General features: G+C 40.1%; 1 protein-coding gene across 1 annotated transcript in view; it reads right to left on the bottom strand.

Annotated features, from left to right (window-relative positions):
* The window catches only part of mmd (mind-meld), a 1,436,357-nt gene that overhangs the window by 370,679 nt on the left and 1,048,403 nt on the right, over positions 1 to 17,275 (bottom strand). The window contains exon 8 of the mRNA XM_065226841.1: positions 16,312 to 16,458. Coding sequence (XP_065082913.1) covers positions 16,312 to 16,458 — 147 coding nt within the window. The remainder of the gene's footprint in view (positions 1 to 16,311; positions 16,459 to 17,275) is intronic.

Genomic DNA, 17,275 nt, shown 5'->3' with positions numbered 1-17,275 from the left:
ATTTTTGGAATCAGGATGGCGTCATGAGGCCAGAAATCGATATCCGACGCCATTTTGAAATCCAAGATGGCGGCCTACTATTTCAGAAAAAGTGGGAAATGCTGATACCGTCCCATCAATACGGGTATTTTTGGAATCGGGGTGACGTCTGGATATTGGGAGTCGATATCCGACGCCATTTTGAAATCCATGATGACGGCCTTCGGTTTAAGAAAAAGTTGTAAATTCTATCAAATCCCCAAACAATCGATTTTCAGCATCTATGCGTCATTCCCGTTCTAAAAATACCCATATTGTAGGGTATTGGACACTTTCTGAATCATGATGGCCGCCATGTTGGATTCCAACATAGCGTCCGGTATCAATTTTTGACATCTACGCGTTGTTCCCGTTCCTAAAATACCCATATCTTAGGGTGTTTGACAGTTTCAAAAACCAATGGTCTCTGTTTTGAATTCTAAAATGGCGTCGGGTATCGATTTTCAGCATCTACGCGCCATCCCCGTCCCTATTGTAGGGTATTTGAAACTTTTTCTGAAACCCGATGGCCGCCATTTTGGATTCCAAAAGGGCATCAGATATCGATTTTCGGCACCTTCGTATCGTCCCCGTTCCGAAAATACTCATATTGTAGGGTATTTGAGACTTTTTCTGACCCCGATGGTCACCATCTTGGACTACAGAATGGCCTCGTTTATTTAATTTTCGTTTAATATAAAATAATATATTATAACTACATATAATCTGGATGCCATCCCTACCGGAAACCGATATTGTGTGGACACTATATTTTGATGCTTGACGACACGATGCGTGACAAGTCGAATGAGCCCGAATTGAGGTGAAAGTGGAAAAAACGAAGGAAGCAGTTTTCGAGTCATTCATTGCGTCAATTGAAACAAGGCTTTTGCTTCAAATGAAATGAACTGTAGCACTTGACGAACGAAACAAGCGATAGTCAAGTCATGTTTGAAGGGAGGAATGTTCATCGTGACTCGATAGCAAGAAACACAATGACTTACACGAAAATTTTATTGCTCGAAATTAAGCGATTCTGCCGAAAATTCATTTTCTTTTCTTTGATTAGAAAATGCAGAGCCCTGGTTGTAACCATTCAAACCCGGTGCCGAAACAAGTGGTTTGACCATACATCTCTTTAATATGAAAGGACCTGGGACCGCGTTTTTCTGCTCAACTTAGGCCTTCATTAACTTTCACTTTCACGCGATATTCATGGTTTCGATTTGCTCTTTACGCATTGTTAATGCTACCTTGTCTCTGCCATCATAACAAGCTATAACCGATTTGACGATTGCTTAAGCCCTGATTAAACAAGCTATTCAAATGCAATTACGTTCTCTTAAGCAGTCAATAATGTATCCCAAACTGGATCAAGGGTGCGCTCTATTTTTTTTCCTAAACATTCCAAAGCGTTCCGCCCAAGATCTATCAGCTTCGATGTTCTACAAGAGTAGCCTGGATTAAATTGTAACGTCTTTTCCCCCACAAGGCTCAACTATGTTCTTGCACTCCCATGCACACCTTACCGACAGTATCGCTTTTCTTATGTTCTATCTAAAACCGAAAAATAGATCACAGGCGATCGATGTTATCCCGCCAGGAAAACAACGGTTTATTTTTAACTGGAACAAGTGCACCAAATACAATCACCATAACAGCAAGCTTTAATATGACCACTATCCAATAATATGACAATAATATGACCACTATCCGAAAGGACTTGGTCACCTGAACCACTTTGTTGAAGACAGTAACTTTCCATATGGCCAGGATCACGAAATATTCTATGTTTGACCTATGATCCATATATTATAGCGCCCGTCATAAGTAACATAAAAGTGAAGCGCCTCTAGCGGCGTAGTTCCCAATTAAACCTGAATCCAATGACACAGGCTTGTTTGTCTACCCCAGTACAACAGCTTTGTCTAAGACAGTATAACTCTATATATTGAAACAAATGAGATAATCCACCAAAGCCCCTATTAGTGAAAATCCCATAAGCTGTGGGTATCCTTATTCGTGGATAGTACGGCAATAAGGATCCGGCAATAAGGGATAGCGGCAATAAGGAATCCGACAATAAGGATTCTTGACTGTATTTCCGTCTGTCCGTCGGAGTTATCTGCTCGTGAAAGTGCACTAGGTGCAGATATTCATTATTGCTATGGTTTTAGCTGCTCACAGTGAACAGATCCAACGGAGACAAGCAAGAAAAGTGCGCGTCAGATCGTCTCATCGCACGAGAAAACCGCGTATCGGGAGTCGCAGCGATCGTACCGTCGTCGTTGGCCTGTGGAAGCATACCACTTGTGGACATTCACTTTTACCACCAATAGAACCGCAAGAGCACGTGGAAGAACGTGAGCCGTAAACAGATCGAACACACCAGCCGGTCTCACGTGCAGTTGATACGGCAAGAGACGATGAATTCACGACGCGGTTGAAGAATCCGACGTCATTAGTAAGTCTAATTGAATATTTGAACGAAGTCTGAAACTAATTCCCACAATCCCGACAGATGGCAGCACGAGTGAGTTTAACGGTGTAGCCAACGGATAACAGCCGCAGTCAACGATTCAGTTCCACCAGAACACTTGAATCATCTCAGAAAGGCCCCAACGATTGGATTCGGAATATAGTGCTAATGTGCAAAACCTCCATAAGACCTTTTTCGAATTTTGTTTGGTAGACTGCCGGATGAAAATCGACTCGTTTCGAAGCTCAAACCGTCGGACCTCGTGCTGGACTTAGTACTCGATGTAACGGAAGGACGAACGATTCTGGCAGCGTCCGAGAGACGATTGTTGGTGCTGTGATACGAACCGACAATCCATCGATAGCTGCAGGAAGCTAAGGGTTGATGCATATATTATGTCACGCTCAAAGGGGGGAAGGGGGGGGGTTCTAAGATTTTGTGACAAGTAATGTATTAGATATAGGAAATGTTTCCTCAATTTAGCGTGACATAATTATTGCATGGGCCCTAAGTGCCTTGGGGTAATCACCGCCGGTACCATGAATTGGCGTACACTGCATCCATCTGCTGGTTTGGAGTTTCGGCGAGCGAGAAAAGTAGACCGATAGCCGGTGAAGTAACTTGGGAACCGGTGAGAACGGTACATCCTGCGTGATCTCATCTCATCTGGTCGGCAACGTGAGCGTCTACGCCGGGTAAAGCAGGTGCATAAGAACGCCTATCAATGGTTGTTGGGTTCTGTCCTGATCGGCGATTTGCGACCTCTGTGCACCTGAACTCCGATTCTTACCTCCACGCGGTGCCCGGTGGGATTGCTGGCGGTGATATTCGCCGTCAGTAATGCGAACAAGAACGGGGGATCATCATCGTCACTAATGCACTATTTTTTATAAGTCGCTAGTGTCAGTAATGGCGATGCAAAAAGGTTATAGCCAACTCTAAGTAGCCCGTGATTATCGCTACCTGGTGATGCTATCCGGCTTGGTGCTGGTTGCGATTTGGCCGTCTTGAATGCACTATATCCACCTCTTCAAGGTAGTTTGTTTAAAGAAACGTTAATAGATGGAAGCACAGCGAGCGTCTGGAGATCAATCCATTGCGTTGTGACTGAAAGACAGTGCGATGGCCAGCTTCACCTCGCTTCGCGGAATTCAACTGAGAAGCAGTATGGCGAGCGAATATTTGTATTACTCTTAGGCGAAGCTTTGAGACCAGTAGGACAAGGCAAAGTAGATGATAGGAGAAAGGTCGTGTTTGTTCTCTAATCTGAATAAATACTAGATGTCTTAAATGTATTCAGCTTAGTGGGTGCGCTTTTTGAACATAGTCGGAACGACCGGAGATTTTACGTTCCTCTCGGAGGTTTTCATTACAAAGGTCAGAGATTGTCAGGGAAGTTTAAAGATTGTTATGACAGCTCCATTTATTTCAGTGCAGTACCAAGAACATCAGAAGATTTGCAAGAGGATGGCATCGAAAACCTCAGGGCAGTTCAATTAAAATTAATGAAAATTCAGGTACTTTACAGAAGTTCCAGGCAACTTAGGGGATTTCCAAAATCATTCGCATGATTTTTAAGCAGTATCATAATTTTCAGAGATGTTCCAGGCATTTCGAGGAAGATCAGAGATCTTCAGAGCAGATCCATTAACTAATTGCAGGTACTTTTAAGATGTTCCGAAGAATTATGTGATATTCCGAGAATTTTAGTAATGTTCTGAAAATTTCTGTACACTTGTGTGGTCTTCGGGGAAGTTTCTTGCATATTAGGAAAATTTTTTGAACGCTTGAGGAGTTCCGAGAACTATTTGAAAAATTAAGAAACAAAAGAGAAAATTTGAGAACTTTTTCAAAATTTAGGAAATTTTATGGAAGTTTTGAGATTTTAAAGGAAGTTCCATGAGTAGTATCAAAAACATCAGAGAAATTATGGGAGCTTCAGAATAGATCAAAAAAAATTCAGGGCAGTTGAATAATCTTCAGGAAAACTGCATCAACTTTTAAAAAGAATTTCAGGTCCAGCGAACATTATTGAAGCTCAAAGATCTTTAGAGCAGTTACAATTATTTCAGGGAAGCTACGAAAACTTCAGAAAAGTCTTGACTTGCAAGGGAGTTTTAAGATCTTGAAGAATTAGTCATTTTGATTCGGCTTTCAGTCTTCAAGAAATAGTTTTAAAGTTTTATAATCGTCAACGTTTCGATCCAGGGTTTGGGATATTTATCAGGGCAAGTTTTAGTTTAAGATCGTAACGATTTTTGAGCAGAACGAAAGACGAAGAAGGCTATGTCCACCGTTTAACTGAAAATCCAATATTAAAAAATTTAGTAAGCTAGAACTAAATTTGAATGCACATTCCTAAATTAGAACTAGAACTAAATTGTATATACATTCTAAAATTACACGTTTGTATGCCTATGAGCTCAGTTTCCAGAAAGTCGCCAAAGAATGTCGAACATCAATCACGCAGGGAAACCCAACGAGCTAGGAGTAAGACCAAGAGAAGCAACATTTTGGAAACGTAGAACACTCAAGAAATTGGGAACAAGCATTCACGACCCACGAACCTTCTGTGCAGCTGATCAAGGTATCATCAAACCGTAGGACCGAAAAAAAAAAAACATGTAAGTAAGCAAGCTTATATTGCATCATTTAGCCATCAATTGTGCTGACGTAAGATGCCCGAGTATAGGTTCAATTGATGATGCACAAAGTTCAATACTGATCAAACGTTATTGTATTACCTGTCATGGTTGAATGCTAAAGTCATGACGTAGATGCTAACTTCGAATGGCTCCCGCAAATTGTGATCGAATTCCAACCAAAAGTTCAACCAACTCTAGAAGGAAATCTAAAATTGAATCCATTTTCAATTTTTACGACCAAGCAAAAACCCATTACCCAACCATCCGATAATCCATCTCCATTCACCCCGAGATTGGATCATATCGCTCGTCGATGACGTTGATTGTAAATCGCTCCAACGCGCGCCACGTTCAACGTAGTCCGTCGCTGCTCCACTGCTGCTGCTGCTGCTAATATCTGTCACATCGATAAACTCATTTCGATGCCATCTCCCCCTTCCCCCTCCCACCCCTTCTTCCTTCCAGTATCCGCTCAATTCCGCCGCGTCGGAAACGCGTAATCAGTCAAGTGCAGAAAACATTCATTTATTTAATAATCGTACGTCAATTATAGTCCCGTACCACCCTCGCAGCTCAGCACAGCTCAGAGCGGCCAATGATTGATACTCCTCGCTCGTAACGAAGCGGTCCAGTCAAAGCTCCGCGAAAGCCCGGCTCTGCTGCTGTCTGCTTCGATGGCTTTGATTTGATTATCGTTAATGACAAATTATGTGACGAATTTTGCTCCAATGACTACGGCGACACTCCCAGCGGATCAATTTCAGTGCGTCTGTATGTGTCCGTGTGTGTCGCTTTTGGGGAGGAAATTGGATGGCGCACGTTTATAAAAAGCGAATTATTTACGTCACTCATCACATGATGATCTCGCTGATGGCGCCGATGCTGCTGCTGAGGATGATGATGATGATGATGATGATGAGATGAGATGCGATGGTTAGGAGGTGAATAACGGGCAGAAAAAAAAATGAATTCGCCACTTGAATGCAAACAGCGATGATGAGAGGCTGCGGATGATGGATCACATTTAGGGCTTAAGAGCCGAATGTGTGGCTCCATCATTAGCGAAATTTGGGCTTTTTTTTCAGGCGTGCGAGCGAATTAAGTGAAATGTTATAATTTTCACATGGCAACGTTTGAATCCCTCTACGGTTATCTGCGTTGGAAAGCATGGCTGAGGGGGTGGTCTATCTTTGATTCTGTCATCAGAGCCAGAAAATGCTCATTATCGCATGGAAATCCAAATGAGTTCATGTGGGTTTGAATCAAATTCAGGGCGGTTGGCATATTGTACTGTTATGGGAGCGCTTAAGGCTTGCTGTATATTTTCAAAGGCTTTAGGATGAATATTTGCTTGCTGGGAAGCAGTTTGGATTTGCAAGTGAAAAGATTCTATCTTATTTTATATTCCCGGATGAAGATTGAAAAATATAACTGGAATTGATGAATCTGAACTATAGTAATATTTTGTTAGTGTTTGACACCCTTACTCGAGCTCTATCTGCTCTCAACAGTTTTTATTGAGAGCTTTCGTTGCCAACCAATGCGTGTTTTTGTATAATATGTGGCTATCATGATGTGGCTATTACCAGGGTTTTGTAGACCATGATTTAGACTTGTAGAATGCTTTAAACCCTTGATAAAACTTGCAATGTTACTTGAGAGAGGCCTCAAATATTCGGTTAGGGCACGATGTTAGCAGGCCGGAGACTGCTGGTTCTCTCTCCAAGTAACATTGCAAGTTTTATCGAGGCTATAAATAATTATACTAGTCTGAATCATGGTCTACAGAACCCTCATGCAACCTTAATTGTTCAGAGTTGGGATGAAATGCTATACTAATATCAACATGAAGCTTTAGTGCGATAATTAATTAGCTAGAGAAAGTTCTGAAGAGGATAGATTGATAGTTCCACAAGAGTACAGCAGTGAAAAAATTGAACAGAAGTTGGAATTGAGCGAAGGGCCATTAATTTCAACTTCTGTTCAATTTTTAGCTCAGAACTTTCTCTAGCTAATAAATAATCGCACTAAATCTTCAAATTGATGTACGTATAGCATTTCCTCCCAAATTTGATATCGTAAACTTCACGTATGAAGTAAAACCACACTTTAATTGAATGACTTTAATTGTTACTTGGGTCGTCTTCCCTGGCCATATAATAATCAAATCAAAAATCATTATGAAAGCCACGCGCGTATCAGCTTGCTTGCCCAGCTAAATAGACCCCAGAAAGGGGTCCTTAGCCTAACCACAGAAAAGATATAGTAACCAATCGCGGTAGGACCAAAGTCGTATTCTCTCCTCAAACCACCGGTCCCCTTCTGCAGTGCCAAAGGGCTCATTAGGATCGACCCCACTCAAGTATCAATTTGGATTTTATGAGGGTTCTGTAAACCATGCTATTGACTTGTAAAATGCTTTAAAACCTCCATAAAACTTACAATTTTACTTGGGCAGTAAGTCTCTAATTGCATTCTGATTATTCTGCATCCTTAGTAAGAAAGGGTGACTCTGTTGCGGCAAAACTTTTGCAGGGTTCCAGAGTACGTTAAAAATCGTCTCCTTAGTTGGTGGGTAGTATAAAGGGTAATCAAAATTCAGAATACAAGCAAAATTATGTCCATATTCAAAGTGCCACAGTTCTTTGAATAATTAACCGATTTAGTTGATTAACTAATTGAAAGTCACTGTCGGACACGGGAGATGTCTTGGGTGTTTTTGAGTTCATGCCAAATGTGCTACAGTATTGACTCGATTTTGTCAGCCCCTCTGCGCATCAGACTTTTATCTCTCAATAATTTCACAAAACCGTAATTTCAAATCTAATTAATTAATGAGCAAGATGGATGTTTAAGGGGGCCTCCCTTAGCTCAGTCGGTAAAGGCACAACTACAAAGCAAGACCATGCTGGAGGTGGCTGGGTTCGATTCCCGTTCCGGTCTAGGAATTTTTCGGATTGGAAATTTTCTCGACTTCCCTGGGCAAGTATGATTGAACTTGCCACACAATTATACCAATGCAAAAATGGTACAGGCATCGAAAGCTCTTAATTAATAACTTTGGAAGTGCATCTAGAACACGTGCTCTCACGCAATAAGTTAATATGCGATATGCAATAAGCTTGAAATGCGAAGAAGAAGAAGCAGGATGTTTAAGGTATACTTCGGTTCAATATGACCACTGAAAAAGCACATGGGTTTCATAGAACATTAGAAAAGATTATCAAAATAGGGGGCTGACAAAATCGGGTTATCAATGTATTTTAATTTTGGATGTTGGTTGAATATCAGAAATATTATATTTTCTCAGAGATTAGAACCTTCAAGAAGTCTAACGAGTTTCAGGACAATGTTCGAGACTTCATTGAGCCGGTAAATCTTTAATATCTGAACTCATAAATATTTTGGAGGGCATTAAATATCTCATTGAAACCATCCGATGATATGCATGTTGACAGAAGGCTCTCTTTAACTTCACGAACCCTTAAAAACTCTGAGGTCATTGTTCAAGACTTCATTTAGCCTGAAGATCTTCAAGATCATAGACCTAAGATACTATGGAGAGCATTATCGTATTGAAACCACTCGATGACGTGCATGTTGACAGAAGGCTCACTGAAACATTCCGGACTCATAAAGAGTTTCAGAAAATTGAGCAAGAGCCGTATGAGCCGGTAAATCTTTAATATCTGAACTCGAGAATAATTTTTATATTTAATATCTTTTTTAAACCATGTGAATGTTGAAAAAAGTCTCGCGTGAACTTCACAAACCCTCAAAGACTCTAAGGATTTTGTCCAAGGCTTCATTGAGCTTGTAGATCTTCAAGATCATATCTCCAGAATACTTTGGAGAGCAATAAATATCTTATTGAAACCATTGGATGATGGGCATGTTAACAGAAGGTTCTCTTGAACTTCACGAACTCAAAAGACTTTCAGAACATTGTTCAAGACATAATTGAGCTAGTAGATATTCAAGATCTGTACTCCAGAATACATTGGAGAGTATTAAATATCTCATTGAATCCAGTCGATAATGTGCATGTTGACAGAAGGCTCACTAGAACTTTTCGGATTCATAACGAGTTTCAGGACAATGTTCGAGACTTCATTGAGCCGATAGATCTTTAATACTTGAACTCCTGAATATTTTGGAGGACATTAAATATCTTATTCAATCCATCCGATAATATGCATGTTGACAGAAGGCTCTCTTGAACTGCATGAAACCTTATAGAATCTCAAGGCATTGTTCAAGACTTCATTGAGCCTGTATGCCTTGAAGACCATATCTCCAGAATACTTTGGAGAGCGTATCTTATTGAAACTATTCTATGATGAGCATGTTAACAGAAGGCTCTCATTAATTTCACGAACCCTTAAAGACTCTCAGGGCATTGTTCAAGACTTCATTGAGCCTGTAGATCTTCATGATCATAAGTCCAGAATACTGTGGAGAGCAATAAATATCTTATTGAAACCATTCAATAATGTGCATGTTGATAGAAGGCGCACTAGTACTTTCCGGATTCATAACGAGTTTCAGGACAATTTTCGAGACTTCGTTGAGCCGGCAGATCTTGACTATCTGAACTTATGAATATTTTGGAGGGCATTAAATATCTTATTCAAACCATTCGGTGATGTGCATGTTAACAGAAGGTTCTCTTGAACTTCACGAACCCTTATAGACTCTCAGGACATTGTTCAAGACTTCATTGAGCATGTAAGACCATATCTCCAGAATACTGTGGAGAGCATTAAATATCTTATTCAAACCGTTCGATGATATGCATATTAACAGCAAGTTCTCTTGAACTTCACGATCTCAAAAGACTTTCAGAACATTGTTCAAGACATAATTGAGCTAGTAGATCTTCAAGATCTGTACTCCAGAATACATTGGAGAGCATTAAATATCTCATTGAATCCAGTCGATAATGTGCATGTTGACAGAAGGCTCACTAGAACTTTTCGGATTCATAACGAGTTTCAGGACAATGTTCGAGACTTCATTGAGCCGGTAGATCTTTACTATCTGAATTCCTGAATACATTGGAGGGCATTAAATATTTTATTCAAACCATTCGATGATGTGCATGTTAACAGAAGGTTCTCTTGAACTTCACGAACCCTTATAGACTCTCAGGACATTGTTCAAGACTTCATTGAGCATGTATGCCTTGAAGACCATATCTCCAGAACACTTTGGAGAGCATTAAATATCTTATTGAAACCATTCGATGATGAGCATGTTAACAGAAGGCTCTCATTGATTTCATGAACCCTTAAAGACTCTCAGGGCATTGTTCAAGACATCATTGAGCCTGTAGATCTTCCGGATTCATAACGAGTTTCAGGACAATGTTCGAGACATCATCGAGCTTGTAGATCTACCAGATTTGTGCTCTAGAATACTGTGGAGAGCATTAAATATATTTTTGAAATCATTTGATGATGTGCGTGTTGACAGAAGGCACACATGAACTTCACGAACTCAAAAAGACTTTTAGGACATTGTTCAAGACTTCATAGAGCTTGTCGTTCTTCATGATATTATGTCTCCAGAATAATTTGGAGAGCACTAAATAGTTTTTTAAAACCATCCAAGCATGTGCATGTTGACAGAAGACTCACTTGAAACCCTTAAAGACACTTAAGACATTGTTCAAGACTTCATTAAGCCTGTATGTATTCTAGAACATATGTCCATATAATTTGCATAGCATTAAATATCTTATTCGATCCATTCGATGATGAGCATGTTGACAAAAGGCTCTCTTGAACTTCACGAATTTAAAAAAGGCTTTTAGGACATTGTTCAAGACTTCATTGAGCTTGTAAATCTGCAAGATCTGTACTCCAGAATACATTGGAAGGCATTAAATATCTTATTGAAACCATTCGATAATGTGCATGTGGACAAAATATTCACTAGAATTTTCCGGATTCATAACGAGTTTCAGGACAATGCTCGAGACTTCATTGAGCCAGTAGATCTTTAATATCTGAACTGGTGAATATTTTGGAGGGCATTAAAAATCTTATTGAAACCATCCGATGATGTGCATGTTGACAGACGGCTCTCTTGAGCTTCATGAACCATTAAAGACTCTCAGGACATTCTTCAAGACTTCATTGAGCCTGTATGCCTTGAAAACCATATCTCCACCAAACTTTGGAGAGCATTAAATATCTTATTGAAACTATTCGATGATGTACATGCTAATAGAAGGCTCTCATTAATTTCACGAACCCTTAATGACTCTCAGGGCATTGTTCAAGACTTTTTTGAGCCTGTAGATCTTCCGGATTCATAACGAGTTTCAGTACAATGTTCAAGACTTTATTGAGCATGTAGATATACAAGATCTGTTCTCCAAAATACATTGTAGAGCATTAAATATCTTTTTGAAACCATTTGATGATGTGCGTGTTGACAGAAGGCTCCCTTGAACTTCACGAACTCAAAAAGACTTTTAAGACATTGTTCAAGACTTCATAGAGCTTGTAGATCTTCATGATGTTATGCCTCCAGTATAATTTGGAGAGCACTAAATATTTTATTGAAACCATACAATGTTGTGCATGTTGACAGAAGGCTCAATTGAACTTCTCGAACCCTTAAAGACACTTAGGACATTGTTCAAGACTTCATTGAGCCTGTATGCCTTCAAAACCATATCTCCAGAATACTTTGGAGAGCATTAAATATCCAATTTGATCCATTAGATGATGTGCATGTTAACAAAAGGCTCTCTTGAACTTCACGAACTCAAAAAGACTTTTAGGATATTGTTCAAGACTTCATTGTGCCTGTAGATCTTCAAGACGTGATCTCCAAGATACTTTGGAGAGCATTAAGTTTCTTATTGATGCACAGATGTTTCCTCAACATAATTCTATGAATTTGTGTTACTTAGGCCAGAGGTCTTTGAATTAATTCGGTTGCGATCCTGATTTGTGGGAGAGTTTTAAAATTTGTACCAATCATACGCTCCTTTTTTGAAGCTACCCACCAAAATGTATAAGGGAATTGATTGACGCCCATCCAGATGACTATGCGCTGATATGAGCATATTTGCGTTGCAAACAAACAACATGGGACATGTTCTGTCTTCATCCAGAATCAATTTGTATCTTTAATTGTGATATGACAGTCCCAAAGATTTCGAGAAAATTCACTTCCGTAAAGGGAAATTGAGGACAGTTCCAATTTATTTCAGGAAAATAACGGAATACGTTCCAGAAGTTAATGGATAGCCCATATAACCCTAGGGAGGTTTAGTGAACTTTACAAAATTTTAGTAAACCTAAGAAATGTTCATAGAAGATCCAAGAAATTCACGAAAGTCCAGAGGACTTCAAGGAAGTTTGAAGATCTTTAGGGCAGTTCTGTTAATTTCAGGACACATTCTTGGAACATGATCAGGAGAACAGCGAGGACTTCAGGGAAGTTCCGTAAATATTGTGAAATTTCACAGATATTTAGGGTAGTCTCATTAATTTTAGAAATATTTTGGGCACTTTATAAAAGTTCTGAGGAATGTAAGGAAATGCCGTGAATTTTAGGGAAGTTTCATAAACAAGCTGCGGAAACATAAGGGAAGTTCAGAAAACTATTGGAACATTTTAGAAAGTTCAGAGAACCTTCATCAGCTTCAAAACGGTCTCATTAGTTTCGGGAAAACAGCAGAAACATTAACGAATGATTAAAGAACTTCAAACATATCCAGATAATTTTATAGATACAGAGAGAACTTAATGACTGTTGAATCGTTAAAGAAGTTCCAAGTAGTTCAAAGGACGCAGGTCTAGAGACCTTAAGTGATTTTCAGAGATCATACGAAGGTTTCAATGATTTCAGGAAAGCTCCAAATACTTTATGAAAGTCAGAATCAGTAAGGATAAGTTTCAATAAATTCAAGACTAGTCCATTAACTTTTGGAAAATTTCAAGAACCCTTAAGAATATTCAAATATTTCAGAAAAGTCCAAAGAACTCCAGAGTACTTAAGAAAGCATCAGTAATTTTTGGAAAACTTTACAACGAACACTTTTAAAGTTTTCAGGACAGTTCCAATCATTTCAGGACCGTCGGAAAATTTTCAGGAGAATTGAGAAAACTTAAGGAAAGCTCTGAGGGTACCAGACGGATCAGAGAGCCTAATGGCAGTTCAATTAATTTCAAGGGAATTCCTGGATCTTTGAAGTTGTTCCGGAAACGTTTGGGAAATTTCCAGAACTTCAGGATAATGTGCAAATGTGTGAAGATTAGAAACCTTCAAGGCAGTTCGACTAATTTCAAGAAAATTGCGAGAACTTTTAAGATGTTCCTAAATATTCAAGAAAGTTTGGGCTTCAAAGAGTATTGTAGATTTTAAGGTGTATTCATTATATTCTCGGAAATTTCGAAATCGGTGCAGAAAGTTAGATCCGAGATCAAAATTGAGGATAATACGTGCTTAGCAAAATCGATGATGATTCGAGATTTGAGTATTATCCTCGATGCAGTTTACCATAGCGGATGCTGATGATGTTTGATTTTTTTTTTAAATTAGTTGTTTATTTACTAAGCTCAGTCGTGTGTGACACTTTGCGGAGCCAAAATCAGTAAAGTTTGAATTTATATTTTAAATAGCAGTAGTTCTAGGTTAGTATTGGATACCAATTACTCGTGGCGGGCTCGAGGTTAGTTGGTAACAAACTGGTTTCTGAAGCCTCCTTCAGATAGTACTCTCGGACGGTTGACCAAATCTTGGCTGGGCAGGGGCAAGTAGCACAGAAACAGGAGGATAATAAAACTGGGACACAATGACTGGACATTGTTTGGAAAGGAGGGGATAGTCACATCAAACTCTAACATCAGACAAACAAAGAAATTCGTAGATCGCTTGCATGTAGGGAAGATCACAGGTTCCCAATACATCTCTTACTTCACGGAAGGGTTGTCTACCTCGGGCCACTAGGGTATCCAACAGTCGTGCTCTGGAGGCGTCATTACCCGAGCAATACCAAACTGTGTGATCAATGTCATCATAACCGGTTCTGCACCTACATATATTGCTGTTAACGAAGTTTATTCTATAGAGATGTGCGTCTAGCGAGTAGTGGTTGGACATAAGTCTTGACATCACGCGAATGAATCCTCGACTTACATCCAGACCTTTGAACCACGCTCTCGAAAAAACATTTGGAATAATGTAATGTAACCACCGCCCAAGAGAATTACTTGTCCAGATGTTTGATGTGTTGGATGTCTGATTTTTGCACCATTCAAGTTCTGGCCGCTATCCCAGAGGCATTGGGAATCTTCCACAAAGTGGCCAAGGCAACTGGCGCCTTTTAACATACATCCAATAACACCATCTTGCAACATCAAAAAGCTTAATATCCACATTGAAAACTTTTACGGAGCTGCTGTGTCGTCAAATGCCGATAAATGGGTGTAACGGTTTGGAAAATGTTTCGAATTATGTGAATTATACTTAAGCAACTCAGGGTATTTCATTTCAGTCAATCGCCAAAAACCTCGTTAAGGACCGTTGTTTAAAGACATTTATCCTCAGATTGACGTCAATTATATATTCCCTGACAATCAATCTTAACACGCTCAAATTCCTGCCAGGGGGAGCGAGGCACATGCACAAACATACATGACCACATACATGATAGCGGAACCGAGATATGGCCATGTCAAACGGCGTCATTCGCCGGGGTAATGCCTACTACATCCTCGCAAGAACCGGTCGCTCGCTCGCTCGCTCGTTTGTTCGTCGAAAAACCATGATGGATTTGTTGATAATTTGGTGTCATAAATCATAAAGGTCCCGAATTTACGTGGAAAATTTGAATACATTAATAATTTATGAGAACACACGGCAGCGGAGTCTGTTCGTTAAAAGCTTCGTCTTCGCTCGCCCTCGTCGGCGTCTTACAGGAACGTGATCTTTGCTCTAGCAGGGGATCTAATTTTAGTGCCAAATCTTATCGCCGTCGTTTTACCTACTACCTAGTCATTGTCAGCGTTGGTTGCTGTTTCCTGCTCCCACTAGCAATTTGTTCAAAATCGACCCACTGGCAGCCAGCCCCTCGCCGCGGTCTTCGGTTTATGCATATTAATTATTACGCAGCTTTCTTTCTCCTGTTCGGTCCTCCCTGAATTGATGTGAAGCTTTTTTTTTAGAACGAGAAGTCTTGGGCAACGAATGTCAATTTCCTCAAATCCCCTTTCAAGGGAGGCCTGAAGCGAGAAGCAGCAGCCACCAAGGATGCGTGAGACATTTTAATGAATAAATTACCATGAAAGGGGTTTTAATCAGAAGCACTCGATTTTCAAATGCAGACTTAAGAAGAGTACACAAATTCAGCGAAGCGATCAGGAGAGAGGAAATAATGAAATGCGAGCTTCGCCGTTGCAGAGTTTGAAGGGAAAGTTTTCGGATATCGATTGCTCTCCATTAGTTGTTACTAATAGCAGCTTAAACTGTAATTTAAAGCGCACCATAGGATAGAAACCGTTTTAACGAGTATATTAAAGGGGGATATCCGTTAGGATTTCTAAAAAACAGGATTTTTTGAACATTAGAATAAATGCAATCACTTAGTGTTTTCAGTGTCAGGAATGATAATTCGTTTTTAGCGATTTACTTCACAATGAAGTTGTGTTCAGTTACTCATTGAGCGTACCTTTACGAACATTGTACAGTTATGAAGCAACTTCAAATAAAGTGTAACAGAATATCCGCTACCAACATACCGTTCCCAACATTGTTGCCATAGCAATTATTATCTAATAGCTTTCCGAACTCCATCGTACGGAGTACGTTCCACGCATCGTGCCATCACATCCCACAAAATTCCAGCAGTATCCTAGCGACAGGACAATAATAAAAGAGAATCCATTGATATGGGAAACTTCCCCAATTCCCGAAAGCCAGCGACAAACAGCACGCATCAGCAATAATGAAATCGAATTATTGTCATCATAGCCGAGAGTGGCACCACTCAACTCTCAAGCTGGTCGTCATCAACCGTCGGTACAGGCCTACGTTGCCGAATTCAATTTGACCAACCAAATGTTCGTTCGTATCGACGAAGATGATGGTGATGATGATGATGATGGGTGTCAATTATCATATGAGATGAGGAAATTCCTGAACACATACCGATAGATCGCCTCCGTAAAATGGATGTATAACAAATGTTTCGTTCCCGACGTGTATCACACCGCTGACGCCGTTGCAGGTGTGGAAGGCGGCACTAGCTCCCGGGTAGTCTTTTACCGTTCCGTGGTAGTAGCAGTGCTCAATTTCCTAAAACGAGGGGAGAAAACGGGTGAAAAGTTGACATTAGTTGCTGTTGAATGGGGGAGAAAAAGATCATGTAGTTTATGGAAGTCTGGTCAACGGAGTTCACAAACCGGTCATTTTTCACAGCTAATTGCCATCGAGGCAATCTGGTTTCGAGGTTACGTTCAACTTTTGAAGGCATAGTTTTAGGAACGGGCGACTGAGTTAACTTTTGTCAAAGTTTTGGTCCAAACCGAAAATCACGTAATGGTAATTAGTAATGAACGAGGATTTCTCCGGAACGAGGCCAACTTGTGGTTATTAGAGGTTATGTTTAGATTTAATTAAAGAGTAACTGGATTTGTTATCAACCGAAAGCAACCGTAAATCATTCTTGCAGTTAGATCTAACATTGTTGCTGACGTCTGAAACTGTCCGTGCCAGTCAGCTTCACCAGTATTTCTTCTGCCAGTGCTTGCAATTTCGATTTTCACGTCTCCACCTAGTAGTTATATGCAAAACGAACACCATTCCATCCGCCTTCCCTTTCTGCCAAAGTCTAAAAAGCAGGCAAAGTCCAGAAACCATCGAATTGCTCCCCAGACGGCTCTCCGGACAGATTCGTCCAACGAAAACAAATATTTTATCCACTAGCAGATTAGGTATCCGAAAGTAAACCCACACTCCGTTGGTGCAAACGGTCTCGTACGCTGGATGCTGTGCAAAATGTCATTGGTGGCGATTTAGAAGGGGCCGTGGAACCGACCCAACTCTAATTTCAATCACCATTTCATGTCTTCACAGAAGGATACTAAAACATTTTTGTCAGTAAAAGCTGCGA

This window comes from Ochlerotatus camptorhynchus, unplaced genomic scaffold, assembly GCF_037179485.1.
Source record: "Ochlerotatus camptorhynchus isolate MF236.1 unplaced genomic scaffold, CSIRO-AGI_Acam_v1.1 ptg000262l, whole genome shotgun sequence".
Taxonomy (NCBI): domain Eukaryota; kingdom Metazoa; phylum Arthropoda; class Insecta; order Diptera; family Culicidae; genus Ochlerotatus; species Ochlerotatus camptorhynchus.
The sequence above is the reverse complement of the archived record's forward strand: the minus strand, read 5'-3'. Positions and strand labels throughout refer to the sequence as shown.